The sequence below is a fragment of the Furipterus horrens genome, unplaced genomic scaffold (assembly GCF_987537825.1).
Source record: "Furipterus horrens unplaced genomic scaffold, mFurHor1.1.pri manual_scaffold_9, whole genome shotgun sequence".
In the NCBI taxonomy this organism is placed as follows: domain Eukaryota; kingdom Metazoa; phylum Chordata; class Mammalia; order Chiroptera; family Furipteridae; genus Furipterus; species Furipterus horrens.
The window spans coordinates 55,438,815-55,464,268 of record NW_028327179.1 but is presented as its reverse complement, the minus strand read 5'-3'; the positions used below and the strand labels follow the sequence as shown (position 1 = coordinate 55,464,268).

The 25,454-nt window shown below is 35.8% G+C and overlaps 1 protein-coding gene across 9 annotated transcripts in view; it reads left to right on the top strand.

The window, feature by feature from the left end:
* The first annotated feature begins 1,896 nt into the window (after window positions 1-1,896).
* Window positions 1,897-25,454, top strand: part of NRCAM (neuronal cell adhesion molecule) — an 81,084-nt gene continuing 57,526 nt past the window's right edge. For 5 of the 9 annotated variants that reach the window (XM_090287364.1, XM_090287362.1, XM_090287359.1 and 2 more), the window contains exons 1-10: window positions 1,897-2,082; window positions 4,217-4,234; window positions 7,427-7,532; window positions 9,347-9,543; window positions 14,714-14,836; window positions 17,616-17,786; window positions 18,292-18,348; window positions 20,174-20,285; window positions 22,821-23,005; window positions 24,456-24,587. In XM_090287364.1, coding sequence (XP_090143490.1) covers window positions 1,977-2,082; window positions 4,217-4,234; window positions 7,427-7,532; window positions 9,347-9,543; window positions 14,714-14,836; window positions 17,616-17,786; window positions 18,292-18,348; window positions 20,174-20,285; window positions 22,821-23,005; window positions 24,456-24,587 — 1,207 coding nt within the window. In that variant the 5' untranslated portion in view covers window positions 1,897-1,976. The remainder of the gene's footprint in view (window positions 2,083-4,216; window positions 4,235-7,426; window positions 7,533-9,346; window positions 9,544-14,713; window positions 14,837-17,615; window positions 17,787-18,291; window positions 18,349-20,173; window positions 20,286-22,820; window positions 23,006-24,455; window positions 24,588-25,454) is intronic. The other 4 variants (XM_090287363.1, XM_090287361.1, XM_090287357.1 and 1 more) reach the window with 2 other exon arrangements.

Genomic DNA, 25,454 nt, shown 5'->3' with positions numbered 1-25,454 from the left:
AGTAAGCTTAATTTTTTGTAGCTGTATTTGATTTTCACTTTGATTGAGTGCTGAGGACCTAATGCTGTCCTCGGGCATTGGGTTTTTCACCTGTGAGGGCATACATAGGAGGAGTGGGTGATTTTCCATGAGCAGGAGTCAGAGGATGGGCTGGGTCATTGCTTTGTCCTCCTTAAACAGAACCTACACTGATGACAATTTTGTGGCTGCTAGTGCAGTTAACTTACAATTTCTTGGAAGAAAGACCACATCTTCATTTATCATAGTTCATGTCCCACCCCCTTGTGAGGATTTACTCATATCTCTTTAAGTAAGTGCTTTCTCAGTTTTTCTTAATTTTTGTCTTTATACAACACTGTGATTTAATGTGCAATATTTTATTCTATATATACTCTGAAAAGGTAAAGCAGGTTGAATGATGCTTTCTTTTATATGAACTTACCTAATGGTTTTCTCTGTTTTAAAGGATGAATAGTTAAGGCATCCTTGAAAAATAAATAATATGCAAAGAACTTATAACATAAATTGTATGTAGTTGTTTAAGATCTTACTAGCATTGCAATTTATTAGTACACCTTTGAAAGAGTGCATTAGTTCTTTAGCACCTATTCATAGAGCAAGGCACTTAAATCTAATAAACTCAATTAGCTTGACACCTAAATCAGTCAGGTATGCCATTTGCTTACTCAGTGTTTGATTATGTAGTTTTTTCTCAATATGTGCAGTATGTAACGTCAACTTTTATGCCAGTTACTTTTATTTTCCCTGAAGCTTATGTGTAAATTCAAAATTAGCGTTTTAGCAGAAAATCATGACAGACGTAAATAAATTTAGTTAATTGGCATAATTATGCTTTCCACACACAGAAAGACAATATGGTTTGTATTTTGGTTAAAAATATCTGTGTGAGCCTCTATACCAGCCTCCCAATGCTTAATGGGCCTGATTGTTTATATATTATATTATGGAAAGCCAAATTTCCTAGATCTTAAATGAAACCACATAGTATAGATATTTTCTTCACAAAATATTTATATATGTATAATGTCTATATTTAACACAGTAAATGTTTTTGTGTTTGTTTAGCAAGAAGTGTCCAACTAAAATTGTAATTAGATTAAAATCAGAACTCATTTGCTAGCAAAACATGTTATCAGTATTGTTTCAGCTTTTTATACATATACATTTATACTCTATTTCACACACAGACATAATATGACAACTAATTTGATCATATTAACAAGTTTGGTTTTCAAACTAAATAGTTATAAATATAGAATTAGATAGACTGTGATCAGACTGCCTACATAAATAAAACCTCATCTTCAAAGATGTTAAGTCACCATTTCTGGAACTCAGAGCCTCAGAACTCAGAGCCCAGGCCTATCTGCTGCCATAGTCTATGTACGAGATGGGGAAGGCCTGAGTTGTCAGTCGTTCAGCTGATAAATCAGCGTTTGGGGGTTTGAGGCAAATTTGAGACAGTGACCTGGAGTTTCACAGAGATAATCTCTAGAATAAAGAAGTCATTAGTCTCCCCTCTAAAGTCACACTTTCTGACTGACTTGTGAGCCAAGTTTGTGTGATCTAGGAGAAATAATAGCATGGCAGCCTCCGATACAAATGCAGGTAATTAAAATGAAAAAACCGTAAAGATGGCAAAGTAGACATGTTTTGCTTAGCATCACTACAAGTATTTCTGACCTGATTTTAGCTGATTCATGAATAAATGATTATTCTAGTTCTGAGAGTTAAATATTTAAAACTTAGCTCACTCTTAGAGTTCATATGTAATCCAGGACTGATTTTCTGTGCTGCAGATTTCCACTCTTCATTTCCTTCTTTTTAATACACTATAACTCTTACTCTATCCTTTTCCAGTTTCCTGCATGAAAATTATTTAGACATTGCACACAAATCTTTTGTGAAAGAAGAAAAAGAAATTCAGTTTGTGGGTCTCAGCAGGAGTTAAGCTAATGCAGCTTAAAATAATGCCAAGAAAGAAGCGCTTATCTGCAGGCAGAGTGCCCCTGATTCTCTGCCTATGCCAGATGATTAGTGCACTGGAAGTACCTCTTGATCGTAAGTATTAACATTTTAAAGCTGTTAGGCCTGGGAGTCAAAACCTCCCCAGCATTTACCATCATCTGAACTGTGTGAATGGAGAAGGTGTCTGTGTGATACTGAAAAGCTAATCAAAATTAATTTGGCTTTTACTTTCAGCACCTGATGTTCATAAGGAATCACACCACAGAAATGGCCATTGAAACAGTTATGCACATTGTACCCTCCCTATCATTATCTTCCTCCTCCCTCAGGTACATTTTCTGTACCATGGGGGGCGAAGGTGAGGAGCCTGAGAAGGAGTGAATTGTGGGCTGCCCTGATCCTCCCAACAGGGGACTCTTTATAGTAGCAGTTCTGCAAGAAAACCATATGAATTACTTTAAAATGATTGTAGATCCTCCCTACTTACCCCTCCCCCCTTCTCCACCCCCTCACATGCTGAGAGAGCTCTGGAAAAGACTGGTAGATGGTCTCTCAGCCAACCCCACACCACTTCTATATCCCCAAACTACCCATAATACACTTCTCTTGATTCAGACAAGGAAAAATTCACCTTTGATTTTTGAATCTTAAATATGAATTTACATCTAGGAAATGTATCTTATCTGAAGCCTAGTGAAGGGTCATCTGTGTTTAAAAATGTAATCAAAGATCAAGATGTAAATTTTGAAAATAAAACAAGTCATCTACAAAAACACTATTTAAAATAGAGCAAGTAACAACTGCTATATTAGCCTCTCTTTTCCTAAGTAGTAAAGTATATGCTGGACTCTCCCTGGTCTGGGTGGCCTATTTATGAAAAATAATGATAATGCTGGTTTCAACTGGTCACTTTTCTTGTAATGGAAAGCAGAATTTCAAATCTGGACAATTACTATACTTCAAAATTGATTTATTCTTTATTCCTAATCTGCCTGACCTCTTTAAATCCATTAGTTTCCTGAATAGAACATCTGTTTGGCAAGTTTTCTGAGGTACAAGGAAGATAGCACTTTCCTGGGACTATTCAATTGTTGAGATGTCATTTTTTGCCAATGAGGTTGCAACTGCCAGTGGGAAGATATTAAGAAGTGGTTTGTCCCACACTTTGTTGAATTCCTTTGCTCTGCCTCTATAAGTCTAAAGTACAATAAAACATAATACTTTGCTTATTTTTAAAAATATAATTTCAATTACTTTAATTTCAAAAAAAAATTATTGCTTACACTCATTGGAGTTGGAATGCTTAAGTAAGCATTTGCCCTAACAGATATATAGGAAAGAGAAGATCACTGGAGAGAAATGCTTTTGTTCTCTATTGTATTAAATATAGTCCCCCTTAATCTGACTGCTCAATCTAACAATCAGAGGGAAACAGTCACCGAGGGCTAACTCAATTATCCCTGCTAATGGAGAGGAGTCATAACCGTGATGAAAAGAAAGGCACGGACAACCTAGGCACTCCTGCATTAACCTTTGCAAGTACTAGTGACAGGCAGCCCTGCAGAATCATTTGAATTGCATACTAATGTCATTTATTACTTGCCCCTATTCCTTACCTTTTTTCTATATGTGTGGCTCCTTGGTGTGGCTACTGGCAACACCTAGGTGATAAAGGAACTCTGAAAGCAGAAATATGCTAACAGTTTGACTTGGGAATTAACCATAGAAATATAAAAACCTAAAATCGGTGTTGGATTTGGCTTGGATGGAGCACTGTCATTGCAACTATGTCCCATTGTTAAGGATCATTACCATGTGCATAGTGATGTCTGGGATAATAGGATCAGACATGATATAGTATGTGACAACTCAAATTAATTGTAGATTTCAGCTGTTTTTCAAATTGAACATAATTACTTGTCCAGTACAACATGGGTAGAATGGAATTAGCCATGCTTATTCCTGGAAGAATCACTTTTTTTCTATAGCATTCCTTTTGTTCTTCAGTATGTTATGTGGGATAACTGCTTTAGGAATAAACAAGACCGTGAATGGGAGTTTCTCCTACAACTTCACAACTTCAAATTTGCTGTACTAGTTTTTTTAGGTCAAATCAAATAGGCAAGATGCCCCTTTTATCTTCAGGGTTCTAGTGTTCTTATTACTAACATTTGGTTTTCTTTAATTCTGTTTGCCCACTCACCTGCTGATATTGATGGGAAAAAAGCAAAACTTCTTGAAGACTGTAAGTGTCTTTCTGTAATAACTAGGCAGTGTGAAAATTTGGTCATGTCTTTGTTTTTGAATGAATAGTGTGAAATAAATTGTACAATTTAATGGTTTGTGACTAATGTATTTTAAGCATGTGTGTTTTCTGTGGCTAAATATTAAAATACCAAGAAGCAAATTTAATGTAGTCCCTGTATGAGTTCCGAAGACTCTGGCATTACTCTTTTTCATTTGCCTATATTATGCTCTACTAATTTCTGTGCTTTATTCACTTCTGATGTAACTCAATGAGAAAATTCACAAAATTTAAAGAGAACAACTACCTAGTTCAAAATACTATTAAATGTTTACTGGAATACAGACAGGTCTTTTGGTATCTTTTAGAAAGTGGATGCATGCAGATGCTTCATCCAAGTTGGCATCTGTGCATACTCCGTTATTCTTCTTCAACCTGCGCACTGTGTAGACAAGTGTTTCCAGGCGTCATCAGTATAATATCCTGGAGAATTTGAATACTGTTTTGAAAGGTGCAAAAGGCAATAAATAGCACTCCCTCCCAGCATTTCTGAGTGCCCTACTCTAAGCAAAACCTGTTGCTGCCTCTGACAGTTGATCATATATCATCTACCTAAAAAATAGTTTTCAGGCATTTGAAAAATCCTTTGATGTTGGATTAACCAGGAAATTATGTAAAATCACCTTTTTTCCCTTATTACTTCAAAGCATTTTTGTTTCCAGGTGATCTAAGCACTGTCTAGATGGTAAACTCCTGGCAGTTAGGAGTGGAATCTCTCTTGACATGTAAATAGAAGTTCTGGGTCTGAAACCACCAGACATGCATTCTATTGCTTTCAGAAAAGCACAAAAAATTGGTCTGAGTTGCTTATAAGAATTCCTTCACCTACCACCTATGTCCACTATTCTCTGGGTGTGAAATTCCATTTTTCTTTCCATCGTCCCAAACTCTATATTCCCTTCACTCAAAGGTGAAGCTGGTCCAAATAAAAATAATTTTGATAATAATGTGAACATAGGTAACATCACTAAACCATTATAGTACTAGTGGCATGTACTAAGAATTTTCCACAAATTATTTTATTTAATCTTCCAGTGACTCTTAAGTGCTCCCTCTAAGGAAACTAGAACCTATAGAAGTTTAAAAACTTGTTTGAAGTCTCAAAACTGGTAAGAAAGAAACAGACTGGGTCTTAGTCACCAGTTCAAACTACTAAACAACATTAGGAATTGACAGAGCTGGAAGAATGAGGGTCCTGTGTTGTTGTGGAGGCTGAGAAGAGGAGCTGGCTTGTCAGGAGGATGAGGAGGGGGATGCATCTTGCTAAAGGGGGAGAGGGGATTGATACTATCCAATACCCTGCATTTAATAGGCGCACAATAAGTAATGACAATAATAGGTTCAGCTTTTGATCTGTATTTTAGGTGTCATTTGGATACTTAGTAAAACGTTTCTAGTAGACAGGACTGGAGACAAAGCAAGAGAAAAGAACCATGTTTGCAGCTTTATAAGACATTGGACATGGAAGTGATAAAATTTAGACCTGGCAACAATTAACCACAGTAAGGAAAAACAAGAGCAGAGGGCAATTATTAAGCTTAGGGAAACACTTGGTTGGCAGGTGGAAGAGATTTCACAAAGGAAGCACAGTGTATGCGCAGAGAGGAAAGGGGAGATCTAGAACATGAAAACTTCAGTGATTGAGGTAAGTTTTATTCCAGGAGAGCTATCCATTGTAAGATGTTTAGCAACATCCCTGGCTTCTACAATAGGTGCCAGTACCACCCCCAGCCCCAGAGGTGACCCAAAATTGTCTCCAGATATGTCCAAATGTCCTGTGAGGGAAGGGGGCAAATTGCCTCCAGCTGGGAACCACTAGCTCTCCCTGGACTTGTACAAGTCATTGGTTTCTACCAGGAGAGTTTGGTTCTTTACTCTGCTTGTGCCTTCCTAGTCAAGCCTAGTTGCTGCCCTAAGTAAAAAAAAAAAAAAAAAGAAAGAAAAAGTTTAAATAGATTATTTCTCAAGACCCTACCTGTTCTAACACTGTAATTCTGATTTCATAAGAAGGACATGGTAATTTTAGAATGACTTGCATGTTGGATATTCAGATACCAGCTTTCTTCAGATTAAATTGTTTTGGGTCATAACGGTTTGCCCCTATGATTTGATAATAAATGATCATATTATACTTTGAAGACTGAAATGGAAATATTATCTCCTATAACAGAGAACTTCCCAAATCTATTTACCTCCTAAATAAGATTTTTATCTTTGTTCCGACTAGACACCTATATACATCCTGGCTCTAATAAGACATGTCAAGTCTCTAATTAAACCATCTGTTGTTTTTTTTTTAACAATTTTATTTATTTATTTATTTATTTATTTTTAGAGAGAGGGGAAAGGAGAAAGAGAGGGAGAGAAACATCACTGTGTGGTTGCCTCTCACATACCCCCAGCTGGGGACCTGACGTGCAACCTAGTCATGTGCCCTGACTGGGCATCAAACCAGCGACACTTGGTTCACAGGTTGACACTCAATCCACTGAGCCACAGCAGCCAGGGTTAAACCAGCTTTTTGAACATTAACTTCTCAAATATATGCTCCCAACATACAGGGTGGGACAAAAGTAGATTTACAGTTTTAAGTACTCGAAACACAGAGTTTATTCTTGTATTATTACTTTTTAATTATTGTATTATTTTTCATACAAACAACTGTAAACCTGCTTTTGCCCCTCCCTGTATGTCAACTTATATTAGTTCACTAATGAACTATATCAGTTACTCTTTCCAAAGAAAGGCAAGTTTACTTCATAACTAAAACTTCATTGAAAGACCCATTTGAACAAAAGGAATCAGAGGAAGGAATTTCTCATTGTTACATCAGAAAAGAAACTGTCTTAATATTAAACTTGTATTGGTAATTATTTTTCCAAACATTTAGTGGGAGAAAATGGGTTTTGTGAGTAGTACATATAAAGTTACCAAAAGGAAGTTATGCCTTGACTTCAAAGTTTTAGAACACTGCTTGTTAAAAATTGACTGGGGTATGTGCTACCACCATAGAAATTTCTAAAAACATTTGGAGCATGTCTGGAGTAAGTGATTTTTGATATAGAAAACATGATTGCTATTATGGTAATAAATGATTTATTTCTTTACATTGTTCTTCTTCTCACAATTAAGTGGTACAACCTCCAACCATTACTCAACAATCTCCAAAAGATTACATTATTGACCCTCGAGAGAATATTGTAATCCAATGTGAGGCCAAAGGGAAACCTCCTCCAAGGTGGGTGTGCTTTCTGCTTTGTTGTAGTAAGAAAAGTAAGCATTTGTATTAACATTGAAGTTCCTGCACATCTCTCAAGTATCATTTGTAGGTTCATTGTTTTGTCTCTCTTGTTAATTAGTCAGTTTTTCCTTCTTGAAAACCCAGATGATTGCATTTCTGTATTCATGCCTTTCTGCGAAATGCTCAAAAAATGTAGGGAGATGGTGGAAAGAACCTTCTAGTGGCTCTAAGTGACTTATGACATGGGAAAATCCTTTTTGTCTGGGCCTCAGCTTTTTCATGTGTAAAATAAATAAATTGAATTTGATGACTCCTAAGATCTCTCCTTTCTCTAGAGAGGTCTATAAAATAGTCTTAAGTGGGTTTCCAAACTTGGCAGGGTTCCATGAACAATGCATGACATTTTAGAGTTGGAAGAGATATTAAAAATTACCTGGTCCAACCAATATATTTTATAGATGGGAAACTGATGTCTAGATAACTTATCCAAGGTCCAACAGCTAATTAGTGGATGACCTGTAACTTGTCCAGTATATATAGGAGTTTGGGAGAGTTAGATGATTATTATTAAAATGTAATTTAGATTTTTAAGTAATAAAGAAATGAAAGTTTCTAAATATTTTATTTGAGTTTGTCTATTATTGGCCTTACCAAACTATCACAGACTAGTACCTGAGAAAAAAATTAATGGGTACTAAATACTGAAGTATATCAAAAACTTTCATCAAAGGTTTGCCATATCATTAGAAACCCTCTAGTGCTCAAGCCCTAATGTGATGTCATTTGATGGAGTTCCCCTTTAGTTTCATTTTTACTTAATACCTTCTATAACTCTTTGTAAGATAGAATTTCTTCATCTCAGCACTATTACTATTTGTGGGCCAGATAACTTTTTAACATGGGATGGGGCTGCCCTGTGCATTGTAAGTCGTTTAGTAGCATCCCTGACCTGTACCTAGTATATGCCAGTAGCACCTGCCACCACCTCCTGCCTTAGTAGTTGTGACCTCTACTGCTACAAGGAGAGTAGTGGGAAGAGAAATCCAAGTAGGTGTGGAAAACATAGTGAAGTTTAGAGATTCATGCCTTTGTATGAGCGTGTTCATTGTCAATTTGCGACTAGTTATAAAGTATTTAATTATGTGAGCACTGTGGCTTTTATATAAATAAAACTGAGAAAACTGAGAAAGAAGAATTTCAGTTGACAATCTGAAATACTTCCTAAGTAATTTACAAAATCATCTCTGGAATTAAAAATTCTTAAAATATATTATATAGAGAATTACCATTTTTAATAACCAACATTTAAAATGCCACTGAACTCATATTTCTTCTCCTCTTCGCAACCTACACTTCGCATTTTGGTAACTTGAAATTTGTCTGATTACTTGTGAAAGCCTCTCTTGTCACATTTCAGCCCAGAGCAAATTTTTGTAGATAGATTGTCAAAGCCATGAACAAGGGAGCTTACAATAAAAATGCTAATGAAGCTCTAAGATAGTGTGCCTAGGAGACCTATTTTCAGTATTTCTTTGAAAAATGACAGGCATTTCCTGTGCATTATTTCTATATTTGAGTCAGATTTCATCTAGTTCTAATAAAGACATGTACCTTAAAATATGTGGCCAGCACTTTTTTGTAAGTCATGATTCAATGAATCATTTTAGATATAGAGCCTATTGTTCCTTTATTGAATATTAAAATCTAATAATTATTTCTGGAAACCCATAAACTGCTAGGAATTTGTTAAAGAGTGAGTAATCTTGTTTTTCTGGACCATTAACAAGCTTAATCCTTTATGTATTGGGCAGCTTCTCCTGGACCCGAAATGGGACTCATTTTGATATAGATAAAGACCCTCTCGTTACTATGAAGCCTGGCTCAGGAACCCTCATTATTAACATCATGAGCGAAGGGAAAGCAGAGGCCTATGAAGGAGTCTATCAGTGTACAGCCAGGAATGAACGTGGAGCTGCAATGTCTAATAACATTGTTGTTCGCCCATCTAGTAAGTGGGACTGGTCCACCAACAGGTGGACCTTCATAAAGTATGGGTCTGAGACTCGGCATTGGTTACGTCATCCAAATACCATTACAAGAAAGTAATGGCATTGATTCCAATACTCTGATTTTGTTTGCATGGAAATTATTGCTCCTTTCCACTTTATCCTAAGTTCCTCAACCTAATACTTTGCCAATCCAGTATGTCTTTTACTTGTATACAAGTCCAGAATTAAACACCAGAGCTAAGAAAAGTGTTTCTTTCCCAAATTGATCTAATTATTAATTTCTTGTGTATTTTATGTATGAGCAAACTTCCTACGGCCAGATGGAAATAAATTCAGTATGAATTGGGTCACTGAGATCTTAGTGTAACAGAACCCATAGGCTGTTTAGTTATTAGGGGCCCGATTTCCCACCATCAGAAGCATAACTCTCAATACCAGAGTTTGGTGAAAAGAAAAAGAATTGTTTATTTAATGGTTATATAGATTTAGATTATTTGCGGATTTTTGCCATTAAGTCTTATTTTCTTTAGAACACCCACAAACACATAGTTCTGCCTCCCCATACCAAACCAGGCTAGTTTTAGAAAAGTCAGAGATAAAGTTTTCCTACTTCCCAGACACAGTTCAGTTTTACCTGCAGCTGCCAACCATTCAATCCTGATCAGGGAGGTTTTGCCTGTGTTGTGGTGTCCTCCAGCCTTAATGGAGAACCACATGGAGTTCCCAGCCTCCTTGTAAACCGAGTGGAGTTCTCCCTTTCCTTTACAAAGCCTCAGTGGCATTCCCCCTTTCCTTTCAAATCCACATGGTGTTCCCCCTTTCCTTTCAAAGCTGCGTGGTATTCTCCCCTAAAAATGTCTGCCGCTTATTTTTAAATCCCTGACTGCATCCTGTGATGCAGTGGGCATGGTAACCAATTCTGACCATTCACAGAACCTTACACGGGCTCTGTGCTCTCTGTACCATTCTTTGACCCAAAACCCCTCCCATCTTCCTGGGGCCTTGGGAGAACCAAAGCCACTTGCATAACAGACACTAGCCACTAGCCACAGGCATGTGAAGGCATCTTAAAAGCTGTTTCCTTTTACCATCCCCCAACCCACAGGCTCTGGGGATTTTTGGAGATCCCCATTCTGTAAGATTAGTATAATTTATTTTTTACATTTCTGTTTCAGAAATTACGTAGAGATAGAGTGGACTCACTGCCTCGATATTACTGTGGCTGTTATGCAGTGTACTGTACCCAAATTCTCTCAACAACTCAAGAGCATGTATTTAAAGAAAAGTGACTATTGGCAGTTCTGGTCATTTTTAAAGCTTTTCTTTTATTACATGTGTACTGTGTGTTCATTATATAAAAAAATCAATTATATATAAAAAATAAATTTAAAAATTACTCATGAATTCTTCCATTCAAGAAAATAATTACTGCTTTTTCCATTTTTTTCTAGATAATGTTTGTGTGTGTTTAAAATGAGCTCATTCTGAAGTACTACTTTATAACATTTTCTGACTTACCCATGATATGTATATTCTCATATCAATCTTTTAAATAAGTATACTTATATACTATGCAATACTATATGATATTCAAAGGTGTAGGTATACAATTATGTTATTTGTTTTATAAATTTATGGACATTTAAATGTCTTTCGTTCTTTTGTGAAAAAGATGCTTATAACAAAATATTACATATCTTCTTTTTTTCATTTAAAAAAATTTTATTGTTGTTCAATTACCGTTGTCCCAATTTTCCCCCTGTTGCCCTCCCCAGCTCCACCCACCCCCACTCCTGCTCGCACAATCAATCCCCACCCAGTTGTCCATGTCCATGGATCCTTTATACTTGTTCCTTGACTAGAACCTTTCCTTTTCTTCCCCTGTTATCTCCCTTCCCCCTCCCCTCTGGTCAGTGTCAGTCTGTTCCTTATTTCCATGTCTCTGTTCTATTTTGCCCATTTGTTTGTTTTGTTCATTAGGTTCCACTTATAGGTGAGGTCATATAGTATTTATCTTTTGCTGCCTGGCTTATTTCACTTAGCATTTACATCAATGCTGTGATGAAGGATAGGAGTTCATTCTTTCTTTCTGCTGTGTAGTATTCCAGTGAGTAAATGACCCAGTTTTTTGATCCACTCATTTACTGATAGGCACTTCAGCTGTTTCCAGCACTTTGCTGTATTAAATAGTGCTGCTATGAATATTGGGGTGCATAGGTTCTTTTGAATTGGTGTTTCAGGATTCTTAGGGTATAATCCCAGCAGTGATTTTTAGTTTTTAGAGGAAATTTCATACTGTTTTCCACAGTGGCTGCACCAGTTAGCACTGCCACAAACAATGCACTAGGGTTCCCTTTTCTCTGCATCCTCATCAGCACTTGTTGTTTGTTGATTTGTTGATGATGGTCATTCTTACCGGTGTGAAGTGGTATCTCATTGTGGTTTTATTTTGCATCTCTCTGATGACTAGTAATGTTGAACATCCTTTCATATGTCTGTGGATCTTCTATATGTCCTCCATAAAGAAGTGTCTGTTCAGGTCCTTTGCCCATTTTTTAATTGTATTGTTAGTCTTCCTGGTGTTGAGTTATATGAGTTCTTTATATATTTTGGAGATCAAACCCTTGCCCAATGTATCATTGGCAAATATGTTTTCCCATATGGTTGGTTCCCTTTTCATTATGCTGATGTTTTCTTTAGCCAAGCAGAAACATTTTAGTTTGATGTAGTCCCATTTGTTTATTCTTTTCTTTATTTCCCTTGCCCTAAGAGATATAGTGGCAAAAGTATTGCTGCATGGGATATCTGAAATTTTACTGCCTATGTTTTCCTCTAGGACTTTTATGGTGTCATTTCTTATATTTAAATCTTTTATCCATTTTGAGTTTATACTGTTTGATTACAGTGGCCTTAATATAGTTTGATATCAGGTATTGTGATCGCTCCTACTTTGTTTTTTCTCAAAATTGCTGAGATTATTCGAGGTTGTTTATGGTTCCTTATAAATTTTTGAAATATTTGTTCTATACCCGTGAAATATGGGTATTTTAATCGGGATTGCGTTGAATCTATAGATTGGTTTGGGTAATATGGACATTTTAATGATTTTAATTCTTCCAATCCATGAACACAGAATATGCTTTCATTTATTTGTGTGTTCCTTAATTTCTGTCTTTAGTGTTCTGTAGTTTTTTGAGTACAGGGATTTTACCTCCTTGGTTAAATTTATTCCTAGGTATTTTATTTTTCTTGTTGCTATAGTAAATGGGATTTTTCCCCTTGTTTCTCTTTCTGATATTTCTTTTTTTTTTTTTCTTTCTGATATTTCATTGTTGGTGTACAAAAATGCCTTCAGTTTCTGAATATTGACTTTGCATCCTGCTATTTTGTCAAATTCACTTATTAGGTCAAGTAGTTTTCTGGCGGATCCTGTAAGGTTTTCTATGTACATTATGACATCTGCAAACAATGACAGTTTTACTTCCTTCTTTCCAATTTGGATGCCTTCTATTTCTTTTTCTTGTCTGATTGCTGTGGCTTGAACTTCAAATGCTATGTCAAATAGAAGTGGTAGAAGTGGTAGAAGTGGACACCCTTGTCTTGTTCTTGATCTTAGGTAGAAAGCTTTTGGTTTTTACCTGTTGAGTATGATGTTGGCTGTAAGTTTCTCATATATGGCCTTTATTATGTTGAGGTATGTCCCCTCTATTCCCACTTTGCTGAGCATTTTTATCATAAATGGGTGCTGTACTTTATCAGATGATTTTTCAGCATCTATTGATATGATCATGTGACTTTCATTTTGTTTATGTGATGTATTCCGTTTATTGATTTATGAAATTGTACCATCCTTGCATCCCTGGATTGAATCCCACTTCACCACGCTGTATTACCTTTTCAATGTATTGCTGGATCCAGTTTGTCAATATTTTGTTGAGGATTTTAGCATCTATGTTCATCAGATATTGGCCTATAGTTTTCTTTCTTTGTTTTGTCTTTACCTGGTTTTGGAATTAGGATAATACTGGCCTCATAGAGTTTGGGAATCTTCCCTCTTGAATTTTTTGGAATAGTTTAAGAAGAATAGGAGTTATTGCTTCACTAAATGTTTGGCAAAGTTTATCTGTGGAACTGTCCAGTCCAAGGCTTTTGTGTGCCAAGAGTTTTTTGATTACTGATTCAGCTTCACTAATTGTTATCAGTCCATTCAGGCTTTCTGCTTCTTCTTGATTCAGTTTTGGAAGATTGTATGTTTCTAGAAATTTGTCCATTTCTCCTAGGTGTCCAATTTCCTGATAATAATTTCTTACAATCCTTTGTATTTCTATGATATCAGTTGTAATTTATCCTCTTTCATTTCTGATTTTATTTATTTGGGTTCTGTCTCTTTTTTTCTTGATGAGTCTGGTTAAAGGCTTGTCGATTTTGTTTATCTTTTCAAAGGACAAGCTCCTGGATTTATTGATCTTTTGAATTGTTCTTTTAGTCTCTATGTCATTTAATTCTGCTCTGATCATGATTGTTTCCTTCCTTGTACTCACTCTTAGCTTTGTTTGTTGTTGTTGTTCCTCTCATTCTTGTAGATGTAGGATTAAGTTGTTTATTTGAAATTTTTTTATCTTTTTTAGGTAGGTCTGTGTTGCTATGAACTTCCCTCTCAGGACTGCCTTCACTGTGTCCCATAGGTTTGGGGATGTTTTGTGTTCATTTCCATTTGTTTTCAGAAACTTTTTTGATTTCTTCCTTGATCTCATTGTTAACCCATTCGTTGTTTAGTAGTATGTTATTCAACCTCCAAGAATTTGAATGTTTTTGAGTTTTTTTCCTTGAGGTTCGTTTCTAGTTTCAAGCCATCGTGATGTGAGAGAATGACTGATATGATTTCAATTTTATTGAATTTGTTGAGGCTTACATATGTTCTTAATGATTTATTTAGTATATGTTCTTAGATTTGGAATCATTGACTCAGAATTCATACTATTAATGGCAATGAATGAAAATTGTCATTTTTTAACTTTTTACACTGTATTTAAAAATTATTTTCTTGTTATCTTAATGTACATAAATGCCAAATTACTGTTTTCCCAAAAGTTTGGTTTGTCTTTCTTTCTAGTGCTCTTTTTCTTTTTCAATGCTGAAATAACTTAGAAGCTATTTATTTTTTCATAGGGTCCCCATTGTGGACCAAAGAAAAACTTGAACCAATAACACTTCAAAGTGGCCAACATTTGGTACTTCCCTGCAGACCCCCAATTGGACTACCACCACCTATAATATTCTGGATGGATAATTGTAAGTTTTAAAAATGTTAATTTTCTTTCTTAAAGAATCTTATAATTATTTGCTGTCACACTAAATTATTACCTCTTGTGATTCATAAAATATTTTAGAGCTGCTCAGGAAAATAAATGCTCATTTAAATAAATAACATGTCATTTCATTCATTCACTTGTTTTTCCTGTGCACCTACTATAAACTAGTCACTGCTATAAGTAAGCCAAACAAATTTCATGCTCTCCTCAAGCTTATATTCTATGCAATGGGAATAGATAGGGGCGGAGAAGGAAGCAGATAATAAATGCATGTAGAAAACATGTGTCAGTTAGCAATAAATGCTGTGAGGGAAAATAAGCAGAGTTTTGAGCAGAGACTTAACAGAATGAGAGAGCAAGGCATGCCTCTAAATACCTGGGTAGAATGGGAAAAACTGGGGCAACCCCCTAAGGCAGAAGCACCTTGGTGTGTGTAAAAGACAGCAGGGAGGCCAGTAGTGCATCAAAGGAGAGAGTGATAGAAAAGGGCAGACAAGTCCATGGGCTCAATACAGAGGGCTTTGGCTTTGCACACATTGAGGGAGTGACTTTACTTGAAACCAAACAAATAGTAATAACATCACTTCAGCTTATGTGTGAACAATAGAGGACAAAAGGAGAGTAGACCTCCTTGACTGGAGGCCACTGCTATAATCTAGGCAAGGGTTTATGGTGACTTGGACTTGGGCAGTAGCAGTTGAGTGGGTAAGAAAGGGTCAGATTCTGGATGTGTTTTGGAGGTAGACACTCTAGGATTTATTTAGGTTAGGTTGGGGGCATGAGAGAAAAGATTCAAAAGTAACTCCAAAGTTGAGGACAGAACACCTGGTAAAATGGAATTTCCATTTCCTAAATTAGCGGAAGCCCATAAAGGAGAGTAAATCAAGCTGTTTTGGTTTCTTTTTTCAGTTGTTTGTTTGTTTGTTTGTTTATCCCCAATGGCAGCTAACATCTATTGTGTATATACTAAGTGCCTTTACTAAGGACTTTACATGGGTTATCTCATCAATTTCTTACAACAACCCTATGAAGTATGTCTGGTTATTCTTTCCACACTTTAGATGAGGAAACCAAGGCACAGACATGAAGTCATCAATTAGGTAGTTTAACATTTGTCCTCCTGTCCTTATCCTTGAGGAAATTTTTTTGTTGCTCCGCCTCCCCACCCTCCAAAACCTCCTCTGCAAAAAGGTTAATATGTTACCTTACAGGTAGCACATGGTTCTGCTGGGAGACTAGGAGATCAGGGAGTTTTTTAAAAATTTTTATTTATTTATTTTTAGACAGAGGGGAGGAAAGGAAGAGAAACATCAATGCATGGCTGCCTCTTGTGTGCCCCCAGCCAGGGACCTGGCCCACAACCCAGGCATGTGCCCTGCCTAGGAATCAAACTGGCGACCCTTTGGTTCTCATGTAGGCAGTCAATCAACCGAGCCACACGAGCCAGGGCAGAAATCGGAGTTTTGAATGTGAGAGGCCTATGAGACATCCATGGGGAGATGCACAGCAGGAGTCAGAGCTTCATGAGTCAGAAGAAAGATTCAGGGTTCTAGTCAGCAGTGTTTGCCTGTAGAGCCAGGGGCTGGATGAGAGAATGAAGAGAGGGAGGGAGTGCGGGTTTTGAAGAGCAAAGCCTGGGGTGCTGAGACCAGGAGCTCCCCAGGAACCAAGAACTTAGGGAGAGACCACCAAAGCAGATGAGAAGGAGCATCACTGAGGTAAGAAGAGAACAAAGAGAGAGTAGTGTCCCCAAGATGAGGTGAAGAAAGAGTCGCAATTTTATTGCTACAACAGTAGACATAGATCTAAAGGGTCACTGGTTCGATTCCCAGTCAGGGCACATGCCTGGGGGTGCACAAGTAGCAATCACACATTGATATTTCTCTCCCTCTCTTTCTCCCTCCCTTCCTCTCTCTCTAGAAAATAAATAAATAAATAAATAAATAAATAAACAACCTTAAAAAAGAAAAAGTTCACCTGATCAGCAGTACTCCTTTTTAAAAACAACAAAAACAACAATTTTTTTAAAAAAATAGAGCAGATGATAGTCTCTGTCCTGGAACTTAAATTCCAGCATGGTAGACAGGCAATAAGCCATATATATGATAAATAAAATATGTTATATGTTAGAGAATGATAAATAACTCAGAAAAGAAAAGGAAGAGGAGGTAAAGAAGGCTGGGTAGTCTGCAGCATTAAATAGTGTCATCATTGCACCCTATTGTTAATTGCCCTTTCGCTGCCTGATTCTTCAGTTAGCTCAGACAGGGTAGGGACCCCAGTATGGCTGACACCTTACACAGGGCCTAGCTCACAGGTGCTCTCACAGTCTGACAATTTATGAAGATGCAACCCAGATTAACATCTTTATAAGCTTCCTTAATCCATGTTTCAAAGCATGTGTGTATATGTGTCTAATATTTAGGAACTATTTAAATGTTAGGAAAAGTCACACAAATGCTTTCTGTCAAACTTTTTATGGTTTACATTTGCTTAATGAAACACTTCACTGTACAACTCTAATCTTACCTCTGCCCTACTCCAAAGAAGTTAAGTTCAACAGGTACAATTGGAGTTTTCATGTGTTATTTTGTTGTTCCTGCTTACACTTATATGCTGTTACTCAAAGAACTTTATGAATAGGGAAAAAATATTCCAGTGAAATTCATAGATCTATTAGTAGATACATTTATTTTGCTAATTTGGGAAGTGGTCCCTTTATGATAGAATGGCCTGTATATCTTTCTGCCTTTTTCCAGCCTTTCAAAGACTTCCACAAAGCGAGAGGGTTTCCCAAGGTCTGAATGGAGACCTTTATTTTTCTAATGTTCTCCCAGAGGACACCCGTGAAGACTATATCTGTTATGCCAGATTTAACCACACTCAGACTATACAGCAAAAGCAACCTATTTCTGTGAAGGTGCTTTCAGGTAAGAGTTTAGCTTCCTGAATCTGTCTTTCAATGATGTTTACAAATATCTGCAAAATATTAACTAATAAATACTACTGATTGAAGTAAACAAGTCCACTGATCAGGTAGTTTGAATAGTGACTAAAGTACTGGCATATGTGCTATAAGTGACATGTACAAATACCCTAAATACTGTGTTTTTCATGATATGCTGTTATTAACATATCTCTTTCCCTGGTAACCTTCTGAATCTTGGAGTTCTGCACATTGGTGTGTGCTTTATGCCCCATGATGCCTTTAATTGGTAATCCTGAAGCTTCAGTTATATGTTCACATAATACTGGTTGGGGTGACTGGGTAAATTAATGAGTTAGTCATGTACAATGTAAAGCACTGTTTTTAGTTGGTAAGGATGGCACTTGGTCAGCATAGCTGTATATGTTTACTTTTCTTGCCTAATACTTTTTTGTCCAATACCTTCTCCCCTATTTTTTACATTTTTCATAATATTCTGTTTATTTCAGTGGATGAATTGAATGACACTATAGCTGCTAATTTGAGTGACACTGAGTTTTATGGTGGTGAGTTATGGTGATCGTAACTGATATTCTCTTCTTCATTGTAGAATTTAGTTCACTAACTTCACCTCCATGGCTATTTAACCTTATTTCTTTATGAGATTCCTAGTTATGTGTTTAATACCACTAGAAAATATGTATGTTTCTTGTGAAATTTAGCTGTAAGCTTGCAAACATGCCACTAAAACATTTTCCATGTTGTATGTATAATAATGAAAATTATTATAGCTGTTTTCATGTAAAGAACCACTTCACATGATTTGGGTTTTTTTTCATGTATGTTCAGAATTATGTTTTTTGTCTTTTGTCTTGTTCATAAATTTTCCTCATGAACTAAGTAAGAATTGGCAGGGTGCAGTAACCTGCTTGAATACTAACTCTTCAAAGTCTTAGTATCCTTTAGCAACTAACAGTAAGTGGATTTTGATAGTAAGTCATCATATTTCCCATCTGTTTTCACATGACATTATCGATATCATAAAATTAGCAATAATATTTCTCTTAGTTTTGTTTAAAAACCAGTCATTATCTTCAGTGGAAGTAATATTTCTAAAAATAGAACATTTAACTTCATTCTTTCAAAAAGAAAAGAATTTGATTTCCTTAAGGGAAATGTGGGTTTCAGGTACAGAGTTGATCAATGAAAATTATGGGGTCTTCTTAATTATCTATAAGGCAGAATTTCTACTGTATTAATTTTTTTACCTTTGAGGTGTGAAGTAAAAAACATTAAGGTTTGATCAATGACCAGAGTAGACATACTACATCTTATGTCTTATTTTATTTTAATATACTCCTGAAAGATACAGGTCTCAAAACCATTTCCAAAGTGATTTTAGAAGGGTAAGATTTCCTATACTATCTCTAAAATCTTAGGAAAACTCTAATTTCTCTCAAGTCATACCTTTTTTTGGTATTCAATTTTTTCTTCTGAGGAATGAGTATAAATCATATATTACCTTTTATTCAGTTTTTGTTAGTATCAAATTGTTAATGCATTAAAGTTTTGAAAACTCTGAAGGACTGTAGAATCTGAATATGTTGGTTTCTACTTTAGGTTTTTCTGAGAGTTCATCAAAATATCAGGCCACATTTAGGCAACACCTCCTTGAGAAAAAAGATGGCCTGCATGAATCTCCCTGAGATCTCTGACTTGAGCCCTCTTTGTATTTTCACTGAGAAAACCAATTTCAATTTCTTTAACTCCACTATTATTCTTAATATATGGCAAAATTTGCCAGACCTCTGTCAGTAACTTTCTAGTTTTGTTTTGTTTTGTTTTGTTTTCCATAAACCTTGAAGTTTGGGGGTTTTGATATGTTAAACATCTACCCCAGATTTATCTTCATGATTAACAAATGGAATTGAGTACAATGTAGTCCCCAGTGTAAACCAAAATAGCCCTTCCATAGTCATACATTTCAGAAAAATATAACATCTTCCACATGGTAAATAATCAATTTTCACTTTGACCTAAGCACTAATTTTAAGTGATGTATATTTTGAGAATATGATTTTCCTTTTTATGTCTACATTTTGAAATTTTAACTACCAACAAAAAAATCATAAAAATATAACCCAAAATTAAGAAAATATACAAAAAGAGAATAGTTCTTACTATTATTAGTGCTATGCAACCAAAATTATTTCTATTCTTGTCTGAGTGAGCAATAGCTATTTCTGTAAGGCAAAGAGTGTGCATGTGTAGTTTAACAAATTTTAAAATGTTAAATAGTTTTGAAAAGGGATTATATTTTTTAAGCAGTGAATCTGTTTCTAGAAATACATATTCATAACTTTCAATGCATATTGATTTTCTCATTTTCAGCTAAATCAAATAGAGAGAGGCCACCAACACTTTTAACTCCAGAAGGCAATACAAGTAACAAAGAGGAATTAAAAGGAAATGTTCTTTCACTAGAGTGCATTGCAGAAGGACTGTGAGTTAATACTTTCTGTCTTGGTGTACATTTCTTATAAAAACATAGTAGATTGGTAGAGAAGTATTAATATCATAGCAAGAGTCATTGACTTATACTAATTCCATCAAACATCAGGAAAAATCTGATAATTACTTCCAAAATAAGCCAGATGAATTCTCATATTATTAAAATATTTTAATGTAATAGTTTCTCCTGAAATAAGTATCAGTAATCATCATATGATTACTATGATTATAATTAGGGTATATTATTTTGCTACAGTGTGTAACAAACGACCTCAAAACTTATTGGCTTAAAGACAATAGCTATTTATCATTGATCTTTTTTCTGCAGGTCTTCAGGGAAGTTGTGCTAGAATGGATTAGATCCAGGGATATAGGTTGATCCTGCTCATGTGTCTGCTAGGTGGCTCAGCTATGGGTTCACAACTCTGAGTGTCTGGCAACTGAGCTCTTGGTTTTGAGTTTCTCACATCCCTTTAGCAGTCCAGCCCAGGCTAACTCTCCTAACAACAGAAGCACACATGGCTTCTTTGGGCCTAGTGTCGGAACTGGCATACTGTTCCATCCACTACTTCCTACTGGCAAGTAACAAGCCCAGATTCTTTGCAAATGTCTCATCTGTGCACACCTCAAAATTAATGCCACTCCTAGAACCCATACACCTTTGGCAGGAGTTGCAGTGAGACCTCACTCAGATACAAGAACCACTATTACATTAGGTAAATATTAGAGGCAAGCTTCTACCTAGTCCCCTCTTATGCCTGGCACAGAGCAAGTACTATTGATATAGAAACATATGCTGAAAACATTGAATAGACTCTCAGAAACATGTTGTGATCACATGTTGTGACCTGCGCTACCCTTGTCCTGGTAACTCAGCAGTCTCACATTTGTTCCCAGAATCAGGCTTCAGGAACAACTTTACTGCAGGAGACACATGGAGGCCTTTTCTGGGCATGTCAAGAAATCACACTCTCAAGTAACTGAAGATGAGAAAAGCCTCATTTGAAGTATATATCTTGTCCACCAGAATTTTTTTAAAAAACAGAAAACAAAAGCCTTGTAATTTTCATCATTGTTGTGTTAAAAAGTGGTTTAATTACCAACCTTCGACCCTTTGGGAATAGAGGCACTCATTCTCACAACTTAGTGATTGCCCTTCCCCCAAATGACATATTAAAAAAACAAACAAAAAACTAAAATATGATTGGTATTTGGAAATTGCATCAAACTTCCAAAAGCTTTTAAAAGCTTGGAATGTTATAAAATTAAGATTGGAGGTCTATCACTTATAAATCAATGAGCATACAACTCATGGAATCAAAATATTTCTAATTCTTAACAGCTGCTCAGTGGAATAGTAGGCCTCTGGAATAGTTTATGACTTAGTTAAGCTATGATTTCATGCTTCTGACTGCATCACCCTCACACCTCCAGTTGTATGAGATGCAGATTAATCTGACTATAAGGAAACATAATGATATGCTATCAGATTCCACATGGGTATAGTATCTTCAACTTTTCAAAATGATTCTACGTTTTCTACCTTTTTATATTCACAGCATGTCTTATTTTAGAAGCCATTTCATCAACTATGCATATTCAATTATTTTTATTCAACCAAATAAACCAAAACCAATTCTAAAAATCAATTAGTCTCACTTGCATTTCTAATGACAAATATTGTGGTTTTCTTGAGGGCCTGCATCGTTCTTTTTTCATCTTTATCTTCCCAACACACAACTCAGTGCTTGGTCTCTAGTTCATTGTTCAGTAAATGTTTATGTCAAATGGAATTTTATTTTACCCACATGAAAACCCTCTAAAGCCACTTGATCGTATCCCTAGTAAGAAAGCTAAGGAAACTGAAGCCCAAGGAAGGTCAGGGATCCATGGTCAAAGAACAATTTAGAAACAGGGCTGGGACTTTGAAAGAGATCTTTAACTTCAGGCCTGTGTTCTGGCTTTTCATCCATCTCCATATTTCATAATTTAATGAAAAACACTGTAAGAATGGTATGAATAATTTGAGTTTAATTTAGTCTTATCAGTTGGTTTAATATTGCAAATATAAATAAGAAATGTGTGTATCATGTCTTTCTCTGTTTATCTTTAACTCTAGCTGATGAAAAATTTAAACTCAATATCATTAATTTCATGGTAATTCTTTTGATTGGCATAGCACTTCATGTAAAATTTTCCAAGAGTGCTTCATGGATCAGAACTTTGAAGAGAACATTTAGATCCCTCAGTAAAGTAACTTATGCTGACATTCTCTGCATCTCTGAACTCAAAGTCTATGGTGTGTCATAAAGTAGTGTAGTTCTGCTTCTGTGAAAATAGCTCTACGTATAAGGTTTTGAGCATTATTTATAAAAGTGTGATGCTAGTTAAAGTATCTATATCCTTCTCATTAGCTTTACGAGTATATAAAGAATTTGTTACAAACTTGCATGGAAATTAATCCTCAAAAGTAGTTAGGTCAACTTCTTTCTTTGTATCATCATCACTTATTTATTTATCTTATCAGGCCTACCCCACTTATTTACTGGATAAAAGAAGATGGAACACTACCCATTAACCGGACATTTTATAGAAACTTTCAGAAAACGCTACAGATTATTCAGGTTTCAGAAGAAGACTCTGGAAATTACCAATGTATAGCAAAAAATGCATTAGGAGCCATCCATCATACCATTTCTGTCACAGTTAAAGGTATATATATCATTGTTTAAAATGCGTTACTACTGCATTCATGAGAGGCCCTTAGTATTTGATTAGAATGCCTTTCATTATATTCATCAATAATAATAAATGTAAATTTATATCAACATTCATGGTATCTTGAATCTCTTCTCATTGTTATTTGTATTTATTGTGTATCTAAATCAGATTAAAAATTATCTCCCTCAAATCTTTCTTACAAAAGAATACCAGTTAATACATGTAGAAAGAAGAAAGGAAATGGAAAAATCACCATTAGAATCCCACAGTTATAATTGCTGTAGGCAAGAGCCAGTGATGAATGCTAAAATTAGTGGATGAGCCTTCAGGGGAAATAGGATATTTGCATAGCCCCAAAGTATTTATCACCACCCCCTTCCAGGCAAAAAAAAATTTTTTTTTAATTTACTGAGGCAGTTTTAACACATGTCTACTCATTCTTCACTATTCCTCTCTTATGGAGATGGATCTTAATTTTCCTGCCCTTGAATGTGGGCTGAACTTAGTGACTCACTGGTCAATAAAGTATGGTAAGCAGGAAAATAGTAACATTACAGTGGAGAAACCTGGCGAACGTCACCTTAACCAAGTGATTGAGATTAGCACAACCAGCAATAAGTCATGTTGATATCATGTACTCCCTGATATGATGTAATCAGAGGGTCCGTCACCCAAAACCTCAGTCTAATCATGAGAAAACAGACAAACCCAAGTTGAGAAACATTCTACGAAATAATTGATTAGCACTCTTTGAAAGTCTGAAAGTCATGAAAGACACAGAAGACCAAGAAACTCTTAAGCTGGAGGAAGCTAAGTGAGGAGACATGACAAGTAAATGCAATGTCGTGTCCAGGACAGGGTCCTGGGACAGAAATATGACAGCGGAAAAACTGAGGAAGTTCTAGTAAAGTGTGTAGTTTAGTAATGGTATTGTATCAATGTTAATTTCTTGCTTTGATAACTGTACCATGTTTATATAAATGCTAACATTAGAGAAGGCTGAATGAAAGACTTCTGGGAACACTATTAACTTTGCAACTTTTCAGAGTTTTAAAAATTGCTTCCTAATTTTATAACTACATATATTCTGTAGGGCTCAAAATTTTAATTCATCTTTTTAGCTAGATCTATGCCTGTAAATTTCTTAGCCTTAGATAAATCTGTTGCCTATTTAATGTATCGTTAGTTAATGTAAAACAGATGATGATAATTATATCAAAAAGGTCTGTAAATAATACATAGATATCAGTGAATCTCTTTAAACATTCTTTTGAAAATGTGAAGTATTGTTTGAAGCACCATGTATAAATCTATTCACTCTAAAAAATGAAACTAACAAATGTTTTGCAAGATACTTTTTATTAAAATAGTTTAATATACTAAATTTGCTAAAATATCTATTTGATTCAAATACTTGTATTTTTTTCTTTCCTCAATAAAGCGGCTCCATACTGGATCATGGCACCTCAAAATCTTGTGCTGTCCCCAGGAGAGGATGGGACCCTAATCTGCAGAGTTAACGGCAACCCCAAACCCAAAATTAGCTGGTTATCAAATGGAGTCCCAATAGAAAGTAAGTTTCCTTAACTGGCTCCAGTTGTTGTATATTCTCAGAGCATAACTACATCTCAACAGCAAACAAATAGTGATAAAAATAATTTGGGTTAAACAAGAAAGACATGTATAAGTTAAACAGGCACCAAATTACCTTTAGACTTTTATCTTACTACATTTAGATTTTTTATTATAACTGAATATTTTGTACTATAATGGTATGTGTTCATTGGGACTTGGGGATATTTCCTTTGTTTTTTTTCAAATGCATCATAGGAGGAATGCAGGGTCAGAAATAAACATCACTGAGAAGTTCAGATCCTGTTTTTTGTTCAAAATGTGAAGTGGTTTGTGGAAACATAAGAATTAGAGGAGGTGGGTGGGGAGGCTAGGAGTAGAGACAGTGGTATAAAAATAAGAATACAGCTGTCTTAATTTAAAGAGTTTTTATTTCTAAATATAGCCCAGATGTTCTCAACTTCTCAAGGCTTTGGTGTTCACTAGACCATTGAACACCCAGAGAAGAACACATCATCTCATCCCAATCATGTTCAGGACACTCTCAGTCTTTGACCAGTTTCCCTGAGTCCTAGCTACTTCATATCACCTCTTCTGCTACCTTCCCTGGAAGCCTCCTGGAAATTTTCTCAGCCAGCTTCTTCAGGCTGCCATTTTGCTGCCCAAAGCAGTCCTTCAGGTGTGGCCACGGGCTCTCCCATTAATTTCCTAAAACACAACAAAGACCAGTTTTACAAAATGTGGTTAAAGGCTTGAGGATAGTAGAAAGGGTTTATGGCAAAAGAAAAGAAAACTGAAAACAAATATTATCCCTCTCTGCCCCTGGATTCCCAAACCACAGCCATCCACAGAGAGCCCACTTAGTCCC